This window comes from Hordeum vulgare, chromosome 1H (genome assembly GCF_904849725.1).
Source record: "Hordeum vulgare subsp. vulgare chromosome 1H, MorexV3_pseudomolecules_assembly, whole genome shotgun sequence".
Lineage (NCBI taxonomy): Eukaryota > Viridiplantae > Streptophyta > Magnoliopsida > Poales > Poaceae > Hordeum > Hordeum vulgare.
The window spans coordinates 463698727-463717499 of NC_058518.1; the positions used below are offsets into that span (position 1 = coordinate 463698727).

At 47.6% G+C, this 18773-nt stretch overlaps 3 protein-coding genes and 1 non-coding gene across 4 annotated transcripts; 2 read left to right on the top strand and 2 right to left on the bottom strand.

Moving 5' to 3' along the window:
* Positions 1–2166: 2166 nt before the first annotated feature.
* On the bottom strand, positions 2167–2327 carry LOC123422511. Its single transcript, XR_006620531.1, has one exon. It is a non-coding gene; the product is annotated as a U1 spliceosomal RNA (small nuclear RNA).
* A 1715-nt stretch (positions 2328–4042) lies between these two features.
* LOC123415103 lies at positions 4043–4761 on the top strand. Its single transcript, XM_045106701.1, has one exon. It carries the CDS (start codon positions 4198–4200, stop codon positions 4432–4434), a length of 237 nt encoding a protein of 78 aa, XP_044962636.1. The 5' UTR covers positions 4043–4197; the 3' UTR covers positions 4435–4761.
* Positions 4762–5704: 943 nt separating this feature from the next.
* Positions 5705–8249, bottom strand: LOC123445569 (CASP-like protein 5B2). The gene is made up of 3 exons (XM_045122571.1): positions 7883–8249; positions 7102–7234; positions 5705–6241 (listed from the first exon to the last, which is right to left on the bottom strand). The coding sequence occupies exons 1-3, from the start codon at positions 8011–8013 to the stop codon at positions 6041–6043; spliced, it is 465 nt and encodes a 154-aa protein (XP_044978506.1). The 5' UTR covers positions 8014–8249; the 3' UTR covers positions 5705–6040.
* A 7592-nt stretch (positions 8250–15841) lies between these two features.
* Positions 15842–17636, top strand: LOC123445576 (aldo-keto reductase family 4 member C10-like). The gene is made up of 6 exons (XM_045122580.1): positions 15842–16021; positions 16099–16149; positions 16233–16309; positions 16435–16522; positions 16617–16889; positions 17100–17636. Exons 1-6 carry the CDS (start codon positions 15845–15847, stop codon positions 17427–17429), a joined length of 996 nt encoding a protein of 331 aa, XP_044978515.1. The 5' UTR covers positions 15842–15844; the 3' UTR covers positions 17430–17636.
* Positions 17637–18773: the final 1137 nt, after the last annotated feature.

Sequence of the window (18773 nt, forward strand, 5' to 3'; positions counted from 1 at the left end):
TGCGAGGGGTGGTGGGGATTATCGTTTCATTAAGATAGAGGGCATTTTTTATGAACCGGTTTTTTTCTTTATTTAATCGTCTGGTTTACGAAGGGATGAAAAAAATCGGTGGAAGTGCTAGCGGGAGGAAGTGAGGATAGTACGAGGTCGAACCATCACGACGACGACAGATCCCCCTTTAATAATAAAGATATCTTTTTATCAAGTGTGTGTACGAACTAGATAGATCAACTTATATTTCTAAAAAACATGATCGATCTATTTCGTGTTTTTTCCGCATGTACTTTTTCCTTATAGTTTTTTATTTTATTTTTTTGTGTATATTTAAAATATTACTCTAAGGTATAAAACATATTTTGCAAATTAAGCGTGTGCAGATCTTTCTAGAGTTAACATCAAAACCCTGAGGGTAGTTTACGGTGTTAGTAAGGAATGATGGAAATGTTAGTTTTTTTGTGCTCTTTCTTTAGGATTTCATTTTCTTACCCTAAGCATAGATGTTTTTTAAGGGTTCGGGAAGTAACCCCTAAGAAACGTTGCCGACGTGGCTCTAGAAAGGTCCTATACAATGAATATCCCTTGGGTCTCACAGTTACCCCTAAGAAAATAATACAATCCCTCGGGTTGCGAGTTCGTATCCTAGGGAAACCTTTTGTCCTTAGGGTGCTCTTTCTAGCTCTAAGGAACAATTTCAGCCCTAGGGATATTTGCAGATTCTACTAGTGGATGGACACGCCCGGATGTGACCGGGGGCCATCTCATATCCGTCCTGATGGTTTAAGACATCCGTATGGGGCAATTTTTTTGACCGAACAGCCCAACCGAACGTATGGCATGGGTTTGAGGTGCCCAATTGTAGATGCTCTATCTCCTCTGAAATGCAAATGATAGCCCTTCCATACACGCACACTATTCAGCCGGCACGAAAACAATTGTCTGCAAGATGAGAAGATAAATATTTTTTCCTTTGTCATTGCGAAGCACCATACCAGCACCTGCTCCATGCTTCTCCAAATAAGACCCATCCACGTTCAACTTAACCCACCCAACACTAGGGAAACACCACTTGGCCGGTGCAGCAGCAGCTTGTGTCTCATGTGGCCGGACTGCTTCAGACAATAGACTTACCTTTCTTTGGATTGGGTGAGAGATCTACCTTTATGCCAATCAAAGAACCAAGGTAGCTGGCTAAGAACCTTCTGGATAGTTCCATAGGAGGAGGAGGTTTGTGATGAACATCCGGTCCGCCCCGCTTCCAAGTCAAAATATCTTAGGTTAGTTATAATTTTTTACTAGATTTACCATAGTTTAAACTAATATTATGTTATGCGGGCTTATGTGGGTTGTCCGCCTACATCCCTAGTGCCAGGCACGCCACAGAGTCATAAGAACCATGGATATCTCAATTTCAGGCAAATGATAAAGTAACTGTAACAGCCATTCAGTCCCGCTGTTCTGTATAAACTCCAGGTTCCCGAGCAAGTGGACAATCGATGAAAGCGTGGAAATTATTCTTAGTTTCGGCAGAGCAAACCAGGCAAGTACTCCTATCAGATAGTTCAAGACAGCCACATCAGTGCCAATACAATGACAAATAGCAAGCTTAACAGAAACAGCTATCTAAAGCAAAATACAAACTGATCAGACCGCTGGACCAAGCAGAAGGGCGAATGCTCTCTTGTAAGCAGCTGGCGTGAGTCTTTTATAGGGGCTGAAGAGCTTTGCTACAGCTACGGATGCTTTACAGGACTTCTACGGACGAGGTTGAGCTGGGTTATTTTAATTGGTGATTAAATGAGGCCGGTCCTACGGTAAAAATCAAAGGGGAAGATTACTGAAGGGAAAAGTATAGGCCAATCAAAGGGGAAGATTACTGAAGGGAAAAGTATAGGCCCGTAACTTTTTGGTAAGTCTAGCATTTTTGAGGGCTGAAAGCAGTCAGGCGTCAGCTAGAAATTCCCAGAATGCACCGAAAAGCAGATCGTTTCTGCACCAGACTTCAGACGTCGAATCTGTTGTTCAAAACAAAAAGAAAAACTGCAGTCTGAGTCGAATCCCGTCACTAGTTTGCTTCGGAGCAGAGAACTTAGTACACTTTCAAAGTTTGTTGTAAATAAAATTACGAATTCTCCTTACCCATAGCATGAATATTTTGAATTTGGATTGGCAGGGGCCGCGCGAACGCGTATCCCCTCTATCACAAATTATGACGTCCATTCTCCTACTAGAGGAGATGGTGGACCAGTGCTCCTCCCAAGTGCAATGGAGGCCACTAATCCAGGCCATGGGTCTTTTTGATCAGCCATCGACCCCGTCCAGGTAAGTATTTTTGCCGGTAGCACCAGGTGCCTCATATATAGCCTCCGCTGACATGCCTTGCCCTGTTGATGAGCGGTACGGGACTAAACGAGATCAGACGTGTTGCCATATGTAAATATGTTTCTTCCCAGCTGCAGGCCCATGGGCTGGTGACGTCCGGGACTTGGGCTTCTTGGGCCAAAGCGGACACAATACATCCAGTCCGAGTCACCTACAGAGTTGTATAGGTTTTCTTTTAGGGAACGGAGTTGTATTAGGCCGCACTTGGATTGAATGTAATATAATGTAGGTGTATTAATTTTACAAGCGTAATTTACAGGATTAGGCCGTGATTGAATTAGTGTTTCTCCTCGTTTCAGACCGGTAAAGAATACAGAGCTTGTCCCGTCGTTTTGATTTCAGGCAGGAATCAAGTGTTGACTGGTAATTTACATTTATAAGATAAATACAGGTGTAAAATCTTACATCCATTCCAAACAAGGCTTTAGCCTAATTTTCGGCCGGAAGCGATACGAACGCCGAGGAGCATCTAATTTTTACAGGCGTATTGAAGGAAAACACGGGAATCCAATCACGGCCTTAGTTGAAAATGAAAATTGGAGGGACATATTTCATCGATGCATCTGTAATTTTTATTGATAAATCTGAAAAAAAGTAAGATTTTTAAATTGTATTCTTAAGCCAGTGCAAAAAAAAATGCTTCTGCGTAGCTCTGCTCTTCTTGAGCCCAGCCTAACTGCAGTTAGTTGGGACAGCCACATCGATCAGTGCCAACACAATGACAAATAGCCAAGCTTAGCAGATCCAGCTACCTAAGCAAAATACAAATTGATCAGACTGTGGCTCAGCTAAAAAAAACATACTATATGATACAGAATACAACAATGATCTGGTACGAACCTCCGCTCATTCTATTTTCCGAGGGGGGGGGGGGGGGGGGGACAAAAAAGAAACATGATCTGGTATGAACCCGTTGTCCTATCAGCATCTTGGGTATCACAAACCAACCTGCACCATACGTGCTGCTAGTTTAATTTAAGCTTTACATAAGTCGGTCAACCCTAGCAATCATGCATGCCTCCACGTCAGCCGCCCGCCCGACAAGTGTATCGGAGAAGAAGTCAGCGTCCAGGTGGATCGATCCGCTTGTCCCGCCCCGCCCTGGCAGCAAAGCGTAGCATAGCCGGCCGGGGGTGAGATCAATCACCCTGAATTTTCCTGCCATGGCAGCGATTCCCGAAGGCTTACGCCACCGCGGGTGAGAAGATAAACATTTCCTTTCACGATCCGTCGGAGGCTTTGCTTGCTTCCCTTTCGTGGCAGGTAAGCTGTAGGCGTCAACCGAAGGTTTTTCAAACACAGAAATTACCGCAACGAGTCGGGATTGTTAATTTAGCGCTCTCGGCACGTCGCTGTCCGCTTGGAAAACCCGGCTTGTAAGACTGACCATCCCATTGCGTTCAAGCCTCATCCCGTCCGTTGCTGGAATTCCATTGCAGCAATGATTAACCCGGAGTTCTGCCCTAGCTAGCTAGCTAGCTAGCAGTCACCCTGATGAATTCTCATGGTGAGTGTCTGGCACGACACATTTGCTCTTGATTGATTGATTCAGAGTTAAGATGAAGCTGTCAGGGAGCAATTATCCTTCCTAGCCGAGCGCCCCATTTGGTCTCTATCCTGCTATCCACTCCGAGGCTAGGCTTCTTGTGCCTTGCCTCCCTTTTTAAACCCATGTCTTCCTGCCTTTGCCATCATCCACTAACAAAGCGTGTCAAACCTCCCTCCCTCTCTCTCTCTCGAGTGGCGTCCTAATAGCTGCTTCTTCTCTTCTCTCTACCTTCTTCTTCGGTCAGCTCTCTCAAGCAAAAGCGAAGGGCCATGGAGGGCCTCATCCCGTTCATCTACAGGGCCGTGGCGCAGTACAGGAAGGAGGGCCAGGTCTCCCTCGCCGACCTCCTCTTCGACGACCCCTCCTCCTCGCCGACGGCCACCTCGGCCTACTTCCGTCTCCCCGGAGACTCCGGCCGGCACCAGCTCTTCTCGGCCGACTACGGTACGGCGGCGCGGCGGTCTCCCGCGCACCGTCGGCTCACCATGGAGCACGGATCGTGGTGACCGACCGTGGATGATGCGACGCCGATTGCTGAGGAGCTGCGAGTATTGTTGGCCTAGCTAAGCTAATACGAGCTGCAAAACTAGCAGTTTGTGTGTGTTATGCATGCATGTATTTGTGTTTCAGTTAAGCTTGTAAAATGATCGGTCCGTGAGTCGGTGAGTATCAACTGTAAATAATTATGGGATGCATAAGCGCAGGACCTCCGAAGGAGGCCCTGCCTGTGAAGAAGATGTATGTATAGTGTCGGAGTGCATACGTGGAGTGTAATATGGCAATAAAAGGTTTACCATGTATTTACACAAGACAGAAGACAGAAGGTTATAACATGACTTGCTGCAATGCAACGCTGCAAAAATGCGTACAAAGCATCAAGATTGCTGATCACATGCATCCTCGTTCTTCAGTTTAGTCTTCCTTCTCCAAGGAAAAAATATATCTCGTTTTCGGTTCAGAATCAGGATAAAAACAACTTTCTGGTTTGACACCCAGAGCAAGAATAACTATTTTTCTTTTGAAACTCGGAAGAACAAGAACAGCTTTGGGGTGAAAAGATGTATATCGACCCCGCAAGAAAAAGGAGATGTACGCCTATAGTCTCTAATCAGGAAAGGACCATCTCTTGCGGGGATCATGAAGTTCATGTCCCCCTCCCACTTTGAAACCTTGCCCCTTTTACCCTAAAGACATGTTCTTTCTGCACGGAAGTCTATTCCAATAAGCTTTTCACCAAAAAAACAGAATGCATCGAATGACCTTAAGCCCTAACACCGGAATGTCGGGTGGGCGCCAAAGGAAAAAACAGGGGTAGGAGCAAGTAAATTGGAATTTAAGAAAAATTCCAGGCACCTGTGCCCTAACAAATCCGTCTGAAACAAGCTTTGGATATCAAATGAATTTTCCTGTTTTGTTAAGTTCGGTTTGATATCGAGGACCACTCCCACATCTTTGATCCCATTTGGATCATGCAACAAAAGCCTTTTGTAGGCTTGATGGACCAGAGTGCCATTCAGATGATTTAGAGGTGCAGAGTGTAGTCAACATTACGTTGATGAAATATATACAAAGTCTTCAGGTAGAGTTATGGAACAACATTAAAGTAGTCGGGCTAGAAAGAGCGTGCACCATTGAAATGACACCTATGTCCAAACCAACACCCTTATACTTTGGCTCTTCAAAACAGAGCTGATAGATTTCAGCGTGCCTGAAACTCCACAGATTGTTTGTGTTCGTTCGCGATGCTGCTAAAGAGCAGTAATGCACATCCACATCTCAGCTAAAACTTCCCAATTGCTCACCAATATTACATCACATCATCCCAAATTACAAAGGAAGTAATTAGTCAGGTACAACTGCACCGTTAAGACTATGGCTCTACTACTGCCTTAGAGAATGAATACCAAGAGTATCTGGAGCCGCTACAATGACAGGCCGATTCAGCATCATTATCTGGAGCAAAGCTTCCAGTGAGTAATACCTAGAACATGCCAGCTCCATGGAGTTTACAGGTGTCCCAACATTTCCATGCGTTTTGGCAGTGTGGTTTCTGTTGCTTACATCGCTGAAAAATCTATAAACAGAACTTACATAGGGGGACTATATACAAAATCAGAAGGATGCCAGGAGCCAAAACATGATGACCGCTGACGTAGCACTTAGCGCCCAAGACAGAAAAGCAAATGCCGTGGCAAGTTGATACTTCCCACAAGGCAGTTGGTAAAATCTTCTGCAGAAAGAAATGTCCCTCTCAAAAAGAACTATGACGCCAGCAGCTGAGCATGATGCGGCAAACGAGAGAATTGCCGTAACCTGCATTTCATAGTTGGGCTTCATTAGTGTTGCTGGAGACACTGAACAAGGGAACACAACATGTCCAAATGAAGGGCATACTCTTACAATTTGGTAGATAACTCGATCGACTAAGACTGTATGACACGAACAGATAAGATTTCCTTTGATGTCAAATTAGTATAACCATTCAGATGACGCTAGATGCATTATATGGAAAGAAGAATAGAAAGACTATGAATAACTTAGATAATAAGCAGAGAAACCAAAACTCAACAAAAAGTACAACACCCTAAATTTACTGTGCAACAAACTCCACTGAACGAGCAATAACTCACAAGGGCACCCATCTGCTGTAGCTGAAAAGTCACCAATGTAATATGTGTGCTTCCAGCCAAGCATGTATCCTGAGTGGGACAGAGGGAGGGAATAATTGAACTAGAAAAGGACCATTAACCTAGTAAAACTATATTAAGTACAGAATTCCACATTCTGTAGCACTTCAGCGCGCAAAATAAGCCTTGAATGATCATTTGATCTCATTTTCTCATATATGTTCCGCTTCAGAGCTTCTCAAAGAGCATGCTTATCATATATACTCCCTCCGTTCCTAAATATAAGTCTTTCTAGAGGTTTCATTAGGGAACTACATACAAATGTATATAGACATACTTTAGAGTGTAGATTCATTTATTTTGCTCCGTATGTAGTCTTTTACTGAAATCTCTTAAAAGAGTTATATTTAGGAACGGAGGGAGTAGAATGTTAGTCCATGATAAACAATGAAGTAGAGCATATTTCAAAGGGAAAAAAGTGGAGAAAGACAAAAATAAAAACAGCACACTGCATGACAAGAGTTTCAGAAGGACTTTTATGATTACCCAGTCTCCGACGACAAATAAGCTCACTAAAACAGCATTGCCGAGATCTCTTTTGACTTTAAGGGCGTATCCATCAAGGCATGCAAGTCCCAAGCTCCACAACGCTTGCAATCCCATGGACGCAATCAAATAGCTGAAATTGGAAAGAGACAAAGAGCTCATTACAAAACTCAAATGCTTTTAGCAGTAGAAATCAAATTATAAAAGGGGAATGCTGTATTAAGAGCATGGCTAATAGTATAGCCAGCCGAATGTAGAAATTTATAGAATCTAGGAATGCTGTATTAATACTACAAGTCTGCAAACAAGCCATCATTGCACTAAATTTCTAGCCGAATCTAGGAATCACCACCATGCACCAACACCACATGGCTTACAAATTTGGCCTTCAGGAGCTCAGCCATTAGTTTTCGGACAGCACTCACCCGTGCAAGAGCACACTTGTATACTAAAATCGCCATTCATCACAAGTCTAAACTTGCATACTGTATTTTCTCAGGGGCAGTGATGGTTAACCTAGTGTATCTTGTAAGATTCTCTAACCAACTCTGCGAGTAGTCTAGTACTAATTGCCTGCGCACAGATTAACAAAGCCCCTGGTGGTGGTAGTCATAAACTATCCATCTCCCACTCCACTGAAAGGAAAGCCACTCGTGAATCGTCCATCTCTCGCTCTAATACTACATTCCATGAGTCCACGATGAGCGATTCGGGGCTAGGTATGGTGCTCCACCCGGGGAAAAAAAAATACCTCCGAAACCAAGACGGGAGGGAGGGTTACCAGAAGGCGGTGTAGCCGGCGAAGCCGTAGGCGGAGGCCATGACGGCGATGGAGGCGGCGGCGAGCGCGGCCTGGCCGAGCCGCAGCCAGAGCCCGCCCCACGTCCCGGGCCTCCCCACCAGCTCCCTCATCTGCGCGCCCCCCGCCTATCACCTCCCGCCCCGACCGGCCATGCTCGCGCGCAGGCGCCGGGTGGAGTGCTGCTGCCTGCCGCCGAATCCGGGCCCGGGGCCGGTGTAAGGTGGTCGGCGCCGTGCGGGGGCGGAAGGAGTCGTGGTTGAGCTGCCGGCTTTAGGAAAGGGGATTGGGAAAGGGGAGGGGGATGAGAGTGGGGCGCCGGCGCGGTGGGGAGTTGGTGCGGGGGTGACGCGCGCGGGCGGCGGGCCCCGGCCGCGGGTTAAAGGACCGTGAGCAGCGGCCACCGGGGGTTGCTTGCGTTGGTGGTTTCTGATCTGGATCTGGCCCTCATCTGATGGCCGGGGTGAGCCGATAGAGGTGGTGGTGAGCGATCCCCTTAATCATCTTTCCGTGCACGTCTTTTAACACCCCGTCCGTACGTGCGTCTAAATTTCTGCAATTCGCTTCAACCGGTCGATTTGCAAACCAACCTATGGTTAGATGGTTATAAAAGGACTGTAATATTCTCAGCTCATCAAGGTTTAAAGAGCATCTTCAGCCGTTCTATCGCATCGGGACGACTTTCGTGTCCGATGAAGATTTGCCGGCGCTAATTTTGCTCTAGGGGGGCAAAGTTTCCCGGTCGTTCAGCCCCTACACAATCTCGCTTTCTCACCGTTTGACCCCCCCCCCCTCCGCCGCCCCTCCTCTTTCTGACACCGCAAGGTTCTCTTCTTTGCTTGGCTCGCTCGCGTGCGACTACTGCGGGGAGGTAGCCCGCCCGGCTGCGGCGCGCGTGGCGATCGGGGGAGGCGAGCCGGCGTTCCTCTGCGTGGACTGCGATGACGGGTGCGAGGGCACGGCGCGCATGCCCGTGGAGCTCGTTGTGTTGACCTCGTACACGAGCTCGCCGCGTCGACCTCCTCCCTGTCGGGCTGCCACGCGGCAACTGAGCTCGCTGCGTCGACCTCCTCCCTGGTCCCCGGAGGAAAAGAGAGGAGAAGAGAGAGCAGCACGTGGGTGGGGCCCGAAGGAAAAGTAAGGAGATAGGGAGTGGGAGGCTGACGGTGGGCCAAATGACATGCAAAACAGTCTCTCTCCTCCCCCTAGTTGCCCCAGAGGATCCTGGGTTTGGGTTGGGATCGTCGGTCGCAATTTTGACCAAATTCGGTGCTATTCCAGGTCGTGGGGGCACGACTGTGGCTTTTTTCATCCGTCGGCGCCAAAAAAGTGCTCCTCGAAGACTTCCCGGGGGGACGGGTGGAGATGCTCTAAGTCATGTTGTTCGCATTTATTTCTGGATTTCTTTCAGGATTTTTCGGCGATGCACATTTATTGGGAGAAGACGTCCCCTTCGATGACGAGGCATCTACGCTGATTTCGTAAATCTCAAGATGATATGACAACTCGGTCTCTCGGAGGTGCTCGTAGGGATATGATGTGCGTGCTTGCATTCATATGGGTGAATGTAGGCACATGTATATGAGCGTTTGCATGTGCATTGTGTTTAAAAGGGTCTAAGTCATGACGTTTACATTATTTCTGAATTTATTTTTAAAAAATTTATGAGGCGTTTTTAATGGAAGGATACGTCTTCATTAATGAAGTCTATATTAAGCTCATTGTTAGGTAGCATAGGATGCTTTGCTTTTATATAGTAATAATGTGTGCATGGGCTTAATGCGACAGCGGCATGCATGCACGTACCGATGACGTGCACAGTGCATACACTCTTTTTTTTTTTTACTCTTTCGGTCAGCAATTATCGTCGTGTAATCAACCCCTATGCATAGATCCCTAAAGTCATCGGAATCCGCAAGTTGATGCCATAACATATATCAAGTGAATCACTTGAATACCACAATGTCACTAAGGGTATCTGATACTTGTGATCTGCATTGGGTTTTCCGTGAAGAGGGATGGGTTATCGCGACACAATGTGGGTAAGTATTTCCCTCAGTTATGAAATCAATGTCTATTGAATCAATAGGAATATCAACCACAAACGTCTTCAGCGGTTTCACATAAAAGAACAAACAACTTGCACCCAACACGTGCAAGAGGGTTGTCAATCCTCTTGTCTTGTTATTTGCAAGAAGTGAGGTGTGTAGATAATTGTAGATAGCAAGATAAAATAAAAACAAGTAAATGGCTGCAAGGTAATGAAGGTTTTATCAATATGTTGTGAATAGACCCGAGACCATAGCTTTCCTTAATGACATCTCTCATGAAAAATAGCATACCGTGAGTAAACAAATTACTGTTGGGAAATTGATAGAAAAGCGGATAGTTATGCGATATTCACGTCAATGATCATGTGTATATAGGCATCACGTCCATAAATAAATACGCCAACTCCTACATGCACATATTACTATTACTCCACTCATCGTCCGCTATCCAGCATGCATCTAGAGTATTAAGTAAAACGGAATAATGCACCTCTCTCATCAAAGAAATATCAATTTAGTTGGCCAAACTATTTCAATAAATCCGAGAGAATTATGAAGCTATCATAATCATGCACATAAGAAGCATATGAGTATTCGGAGGAGACTCAAATATTTATCATGAATAATATAAGCATATACCCATAATTCATCAGATCGCAACAAATGCACCACAGAAAAGGAATTACATCATATGGATCAAAACAAAGATGTGATGATCATTGTATTGAAGATCAAAGAGAGAGAGATTGTCATCTAGGTACTGGCCATGGACCTGTAGGTTTGTGGTGAACTATTCACACATCATCGTGACGGCGGCAAGGTTGATGAAGAGGCCCTTCGTGATCGACCCCCCTTTGACAGGGAGCCGGAACGGAGCTCCAGATCGCGTGTCACCGGAACAGATACTTACGGCAGCGTAAAAAGTGTTTCGGGACTCCCTCTTGTGTTTTATGGGTAGATGAGAATTTATAAGCCAAAGAACGAAGTCGGGAGGGCCACGAGGGAGGCAGAAGTCATCAAGGCGCCCCCAGGTCGCGCCCTATTGGCATATGGGCCCCTCGTGGCCTACAGCCTTCTTGTGATGCTCGTTGGTCTTCTTTTGGTCTAGAAGAAATACCAAAAAAATTCGGGGCAATTGGACTTCATTTGGTATGGAAAACCTGAAAAGTAAAAAACATGCAGAAAACAACAACTCGCATTGGACACTAGGTCAATAGGTTAGTGCTCAAAAATAATATAAAATGGTAAGTAAACACCCCAAAAGTATTCTAGAATGATAATATATGAGAATGGAACAATAAAAAAATTTATATACGTTGGAGACGTATCAGTATCCGCATGCAAGACATACATCAAGTGTTTTCAAACCAAAATATTCAATTCAACATAACGAGATCTTAAAGGGAAAGATTCAATCCATCACAACAAGGTAGCAAGGGAATAACATCATATGATCCTACTAGATTAACAAGGCCCGTGATACATCAAGATCGTGTCATCTCAAGAACACGAGAGAGAGAGAGAGAGAGAGAGAGAGAGAGAGAGAGAGAGAGGGAGGGGGACAGGGAGGGGGACAGGGAGGGGGAGAGGGGGAGGGGGGAGAGGGAGGGAGAGAGAGAGAGAACACATAGTTACTCGTACATACCCTTGCCCCGAGGGTGAACTACTGCCTCGTCGTCATGACCTCCGCAGGGATGATGAAGATGGCCATCATAGATGATTTCCCCTCTCTGAGAGGGTACTAGAAAGGCTCGAGATGAGTTTTTTGTCGATACAGATAGTTGCGGCGGCGAAGCGGAAGTTCTCTCTTTATTTCTCGTGTTTCTCATATTTATAGGATTTTTTTAGTGTTGGAATCATGCCAAACGGAGCCACATGGGCCCCACAAGCCATCACAACACGACCTAGGGGGTGCCCTATTGTCTTGTGGCCCACATGTGGCTCCCCTCCGTTGGTTCTTTGCTCCAATACTGCTTATTTCCTATAGAAAAAATTACAAAAAAGTTTCGGGTGATTCCGAAAACTTTTATTTTGTGCACTAAAACAACACCATGATAATTCTGCTGGAAACAACGCCAGTCCGGGCTAGGACTTCGTTTGATATGGATTTTCTGCGAAACAAAAACACACAAAAACAAGAGCTAGCACTCGACACTAGATAAGTAAGTTAATCCTAGAAATAATATAAAATGTTGTCAAAAGTATATGAAAGTTGAAGAATGTTGGCATGAATACTTCATAAATTATCGATACATTTAAAGACGTATCAATAACCTCCATCGACGCCTCATGCTGTTGTAGATTCACCTTGATTCGCAAGGATCGAAAGACCCGCCACTTGAAGCACTACTATAGATCTGGTGCCTCCGCTTCGAGCATCACCCAGAGCAACACTTACATCGCCGGTTGGGCTTGAAACCGTGGGATACATCGAAGGATCTCCGCATCTGTCATCCTTGCGCGCACTGTGAACTCGACGTCGTTGAGTCTCTTCGCCATCGAGAACCACGCGTCGATTTTCTGCAACCGCCCCATCCTCTCTACATCGCCTCTAGCCAACACCACCAACTGGTCCTCCCTCCTTGATATCGAGATCGCAGCAGGACGATGCACTCTCGATAGGATCCGGAGGAGCTTGCAGAGTGAATGACTTGGGTGTGGGAGGGGAACATGGGCGGAATGGGGTAACGTCACCTCTCCTTTGTCTCCTCCATTACTCACCACGGGACTCACATCGTGCAGGCCCGCTGCTGGAACTGTACGTTGCATAGCACCAACTTGTGCTAAGTAACACAAAAATTGAACTAGCGCACCCTCCGTGAAAGCCATGTCATCGCGCCATCCCCCCGAGTCCATCGTGCGAGCATCAGCATGGAGAAATACCAACCATGATCCTCATCGGAGTAGGTTTCGTGGCTGGAATTCGAGAAGCTCCGGCGTCGTGAAGTCCAGGATCAGTGGTGGAGCCAGCTTAATGTGATAGCCTGGGCAACATATGAAGGCTCCTAATGGACGGCAGCTGTTTTGTGATTTGCCCATGGAAAAGCTGGATTTTCTTCATCCTTGCCATTATTTTAAGAAAGAGATTGCAAGCTGAGCCTGGGCAACTGACCAGGGTAGCTGGGCGGTGGCTCCGCCACAGTCCAGGATGAATGAACATGGGAGTCGCGTGTCGAACTCCATCACATCATTTCACGTCAAATATCAAGGGTGCATCATAAGAATGTCGTGTGTGGACAGTTGATAGGTTTCACCCAAGGGTGTGGCCAAATTGCGGCCTGTGCCCATTGTGGAGCAAAGTTCATGGATGAACAACACATTTTCTATTCTGCCGATATTTGATTGCGCTTTGGAATGCGGTTTAGGCGGGGATCCGATTGGTTGATATTGTGATCAGAGATTGGGCGTCTATGAACAGTGGAAAATATTGGCGGACCAAGCTTACCCTTGTACGCTCGTCGAACGATAAAATAATGGCCTCTCTCCTTATGCTTATTGCTCGAGAACTTTGTAGGGAGAAGAATGCTATGGTCTTTGGGAATGTCTATGTCCCGTCAATAATTACCGCCGACAAGATCATCGACAAGGCACGATTATGGGTGTTGGCAATGCCAAAGGTTTAAATGTAATTTTATCCCGCGAGTAGTTGCTTAATTTTTGCCAGTCTTTGGTTGTTGTCTTCACACTTTACAACGCCTTAGAGCAACTACACCCGCGATGGGCTAATTCAGCCCCTCAAATGCCCGCAGAGGCGTCCGACCGTGTTTGCGTTCACTCACCGTGCACGTCTCATATTTTCTACTCTGCATCTGCATATCTCATATCATACACCATATATTCATACTACACAACGTTAAGCTACTCTACGTGATCAAACATCAGACAATAAAATCGGATGCAAACGAAAACAAGATTGGCTGCAAACGGACACCAAACATCACCCAAAAAATCAGCTTAGTTCACCCGGACAAAGTTCTTAAACTTCTACAACTAAAAACGTTATAAACATAGACAGAGGGAGACGTGATCACCACTTCCTCGCCGACCACTTTGCCCTTTCGATCGCCGGTCGTCCTCGGAGGAGGTGCAACTGTCGTCGTCGTCATTGTCGGAGTTGGAGAGGACGATGAGCCTCATCATCCGATGGAACGCCCTGTCCTCCTCCCACCTCAACTTGGCGACCCGAACCGCCTCCGTCGCTTCGTCCTTCGCCTCGCGCTCCGACTCCTCAATAGCAAGCGAGAGCGCCTTGGCGTTCCGTCGAAGGCGGCGAGCGTCCGTCTGTGACGTTGTGAGGGGCCAGCGACACACCCATGCAAGGATGTGTTCGTCCTCGTCTCTGCGTGCAACACGTGGCGGTGGCGTGCAGACTGCTCCACCGCTTCCCTCTCCCTTTTCCGCTGCTTCTCGCGGCGGGTGGCGTGCGCCTCCGATTTTGGAGTGCGCGTGCGGGTCGGCGGCGCGGGCAATAGCACACACCGCCGCCCCGTGTGGAGTAGCGACTGGCGGGGGAAGGAGACTGTGCCGGGGCGGTGCAGACTGCATTATGCTCGCAGAGCTGTGCGCGGGCTGGGAGGGTCCTACTCCAGCGTCCGCGCTGCGCCGACGCGGGTGTTGTGGCGACGCTCCAGATCCGGAGCTGCCGTCGGTGTCCACCTTGGACCGCTCCAGCACAATGCAGAGGGTGAGCTCCTTGTCCTAGTCGAGGTCGGAGACGAAGCGGGTGCTGAAGCTGGACATTGGAGTGGATGGGATTGGAATCGAAGAAGGAAAGGAGAGGACAGAGCGAGAGAGAGTGAATTAGGGTTCAGAACGAGGCGCCCAAAATGGGATTTTTGTGGGATAGTGGTGGGGTGGGTGGTGGGCCAGGCCTGTCAGCTAGGACGTGGTGGACGTGCTCGGGCGTGACCATGCCGCCTCATATCTGTCTTAGATTTGGGTTCGTTATGAGGGGTGCTGGTTAGTCCAGACATTTGAGACAAGTTTGAAAGGTCCGATTGGATCGAGTTTTTATGATCGGTCACTAGCTTGTCTTGACGTTTGAAACAGATACAAGAGGTTAATGAAATGTCAAGTTTTTTTGCACTTTTTTTTTTAAAAAGGCTTCCATAGCATTGCTTTCAGAAGCTAAGGGCATGGCCGCCAACGTTCCAACTTGGAGTGCTGCCCATTGAAAAAGTTGTTGATGTGGAGGAGGGAGGGGAAAAAGCTATCGCTTGCAGGGTCGAACGACCTCTTACAAAGGAGTCCGATGCCTCGTTCAAAAAGGTAAAAGAAAGCAACGGAAAGTAACCAGTAGTGAGAGGGATGATGCATGTGTAGATGAAAGAGTAAGAGAGAGAACAAGAAAAATGGCGAATGAGTGGTCTGATGAAGTTGTCCTTGCATTGGAGAGAAAGAATATGTACCACGGTCTCATCTTACCTCGCATATGGGCACCTACATGATGCTGCCCCCATTGTACATGTCCTAAGCCGTCGTCCTTTTGTTTCAAGGGGTAGGCCAGTAAATTTTACTCCCTCCGTTCCTAAATATAAGACCTTTTAAAAATTATACTATAAACTACATATGAATGTATATAGACATATTTTAGAGTATAGATTCACTCATTTTGCTCCGTATGCAGTCTTCTAGTAAAATCTCTAAAATGTTTTATATTTTGGAACGGAGGGAGTATGTTCGTTTTCTTGCCACTTGACGCACAGCCGGAAACCATTTTTCGTACCTGTCAGAAAGTAAAGACACGACAGCAGCACGTTTGGCGTTTCCGTGTCCAGCCCCCACCGGCACGTGCTGCATGTCAGCTGCCGCGTCGGCCTCACCGGTAATAGCACGCCAAGTTAATCGCCGGACGCCCCGGCTCGGCCTATACAAGTTGGCCCGTGTCAGTGGGATGGGAGCACTCGGTCGCCTTCTCCCGTCTGCGCGCGCACTTGCAAGTGTAGGCGAGCGACAAGGCATGGCTCTCCACTTCGTCCTCAACACCGGCGCCAAGATCCCGTCCGTCGGGCTCGGCACCTGGCAGTCCGAGCCCGGCGTCGTCGGCGACGCCGTCTACGCCGCCGTCAAGGTGCGTGCTTTCTTCCCCGTTTTAACAAGTTCGCGGCATCTGAATTTAATTTATTGTGCGCATCATTATATGTGCAGGCCGGTTATCGGCACATCGACTGTGCTCAAGTCTACGGCAACGAGAAAGAGGTAACCTAATCGGTCCTCTCAAATTAACGATCTTTTTCTCATCAAAAGGCAGGACAAAAACCTACCACTACGCTTTTTCGCAGATCGGATTCGCTCTCAAGAAGGTGTTCGACGAGGGCGTAACCACTCGGAAAGATCTTTTCATCACCTCCAAACTATGGTGTGTCTGTCTTTTGAACATTGTCCCGTTCTTCGATTTGAACATTGTCTACTCACACACTGCAAGTGCAAATCATTTGATTTGAGAAGTTCACGAGCAAAAATTTCAACCTGAACTTGTTTTAGGTGCACTAACCACGCGCCGGAGGACGTCCCGGTGGCGCTGGACGGCACGCTCCAGGACCTGCAGACCGACTACGTGGATCTATACCTCGTGAGAGCCTGCACGTCAACTGACATGGAGTAGTATATTCTACTGTCTTTCCATTCCACACCCGGTATGTTGAGATGCCTTCTTCCTTCGTCAGGTGCACTGGCCGATCCGGATGAAGAAAGGCGCCGGCTTCAACCCGGAGAACGTCATCCCGGCAGACATACCGGCGACGTGGGCGGCGATGGAGAGCCTCTACGACTCCGGCAAGGCCCGCGCCATCGGCGTCAGCAACTTCTCGTGCAAGAAGGTGGAGGAGCTGCTCGCCGTCGCGCGCGTGACGCCGGCGGCCAACCAGGTGGAGTGCCACCCCGTCTGGCAGCAGGCCAAGCTCCGGGACCTCTGTGCGTCCAAAGGGATACACTTCTCCGTACGTTATGTCTCTTCTTGTCTTACTTATACTCCACCCGTCTCAAAATAATTGTCTTAACTTTATACTAGAGCTAGTACAAAGTTATACTAAGCTTAAAACACTTATTTTGGGACGGAGGGAGTAGATTATAGAAACATGCCATTGTTACTGTAGTTTCCCCAGTGTGTTGTTGAACACTTGGAGTGTGCTCCGATGATGCGTATGCAGGCCTACTCGCCGCTGGGCTCGCCGGGGACGTTCAAAGCGTTCAGCGTGCTGGAGCACCCGGTGGTGGTGTCGACGGCGGAGAAGCTGGGCAAGACGCCGGCGCAGGTGGCGCTGCGGTGGGGGGTCCAGGCGGGGCACAGCGTGCTCCCCAAGAGCACCAACGAGGAGAGGATCAGGGCCAACATCGACGTCTACGACTGGTCCATTCCCGGCGACCTCTTCGCCGGCTTCTCTGAGATCGAGCAGGCGAAGCTGATCCGAGGGAAGTTCTGGACTCACCCGGAAGGCGTGTTCAAATCCGAAGAGGAGATCTGGGATGGTGAAATATAGTCTCAACAGCCACTGTTCCTTGCGCGGAGGGCGGCTTGTTTTCGTATGCCGGAGGAGGCTGCCAACTCAACTGCCATGGCAACGGAATAACGCGGTAGTAAACTACTCTGTTGCTATGGACGTTGTAAAATACAAATAGCTTTGTCCTCCTCTGTTGTTTATGCTTTTATTCATTATATTAGTCAAAAATTCAAAGTTATGGGAAAACAGTCGTATTAGAGCATCTGCACTACAGCCGCAACTCATAAACTTGGACTCACAAACATCCATGGACGAATAGCGACCAGCCATGGCTCAAATTTTATCGTTTGTATTCATAAATTCTTTTTTTTTATCGGCAGCCGACCCTCGTGTCGCCCGCCTCGGGCAACTCGTGGGGAACCTTGTCGGCGCTGGCCAGCCACCCCTCCTCCAGTTTACCCCGTGTCGTCGTCGTCGGAGGGCCGGCCGGTGAAGCCGCGTCGACACTATGATGGCGTTGGTGGGGCTCCCCCCCCCCCCCCCCCCCCCGGCGCCCGCCCACCTGCCCTTCTGACCCGCCCCACCCTAGATTCGCTCCTGGCGGTGGCGATGCCTCTTCCAGCTGCTCCTCGGTGGCCTCTTCCAGCTGCTGGCACGGGTGGCCTCGCCCTAGCTAGAGACGTTGAGGATGTTTAAGAAGGAAATATAGGGTGTCTGTTTCAGCAACAACTCATGCTTCTCCATATTCTTTAAAATGGACTTTTACCTCTGTGTCTTCAAATGTTATTCGAAACTTTCAGCAATGATGCTTACTCAACAACATTGTAAAACCAAATTCAAGTTAAAACTCTATTAGGGAGACAGAAAATGGATTAAACCAGCACTCAGTGATAGTCTGCAACAGAAGTTCATTGTAGTGTATTCACCGACAAAGCCTTCCAAATTACAGTAATGTATCCACAATGTGCTAGCTACTGACTGCAAAGAACATTGCTACACTTGTCGAGATGCCGCTTCCGGCAACCCCACCATCACTAACATAGTACTCACTCTGTTCTATAATACTTTTTCTGTACCATAATACTTGTTGTTCGAAAGAACTAGTCTAGTTCTCCCTAACAACAAGTATTTAGGAACAAAAGGAGTACACAAATATTTTTGACATTACACTTATAGAAAAGCAAGCGACCGACAAGAAGGCAATGTCATTCAAGCGTGTGTTGACCATGACTGACTCGAAAACCGGCACGACAACTCACGTGATGCCGGAGGCAACGTCCACGGTCTAGCTATGCTCAATGAACCTGGAAAGGTGGAAGTATCACATGAAACTATAAGTACCACACTCTACTAGTTTCAAGGCTCCTTTGACTTAAAGGAATT

What these genes read in the sequence shown, in the direction of transcription:
- LOC123415103 (XM_045106701.1), top strand. Translation starts at nt 4,198, where the DNA reads ATGGAGGGCCTCATCCCGTTCATCTACAGGGCCGTGGCGCAGTACAGG.
- LOC123445569 (XM_045122571.1), bottom strand. Translation starts at nt 8,013, where the DNA reads ATGAGGGAGCTGGTGGGGAGGCCCGGGACGTGGGGCGGGCTCTGGCTG. An exon ending in GCCGGCTACACCGCCTTCTG is followed by an intron (nt 7,235 to 7,882) that starts GTAACCCTCCCT and finishes TTCCAATTTCAG; the next exon opens with CTATTTGATTGCGTCCATGG. An exon ending in TATTTGTCGTCGGAGACTGG is followed by an intron (nt 6,242 to 7,101) that starts GTAATCATAAAA and finishes TATGAAATGCAG; the next exon opens with GTTACGGCAATTCTCTCGTT.
- LOC123445576 (XM_045122580.1), top strand. Translation starts at nt 15,845, where the DNA reads ATGGGAGCACTCGGTCGCCTTCTCCCGTCTGCGCGCGCACTTGCAAGT. An exon ending in CCGTCTACGCCGCCGTCAAG is followed by an intron (nt 16,022 to 16,098) that starts GTGCGTGCTTTC and finishes TTATATGTGCAG; the next exon opens with GCCGGTTATCGGCACATCGA. An exon ending in TTCATCACCTCCAAACTATG is followed by an intron (nt 16,310 to 16,434) that starts GTGTGTCTGTCT and finishes AACTTGTTTTAG; the next exon opens with GTGCACTAACCACGCGCCGG.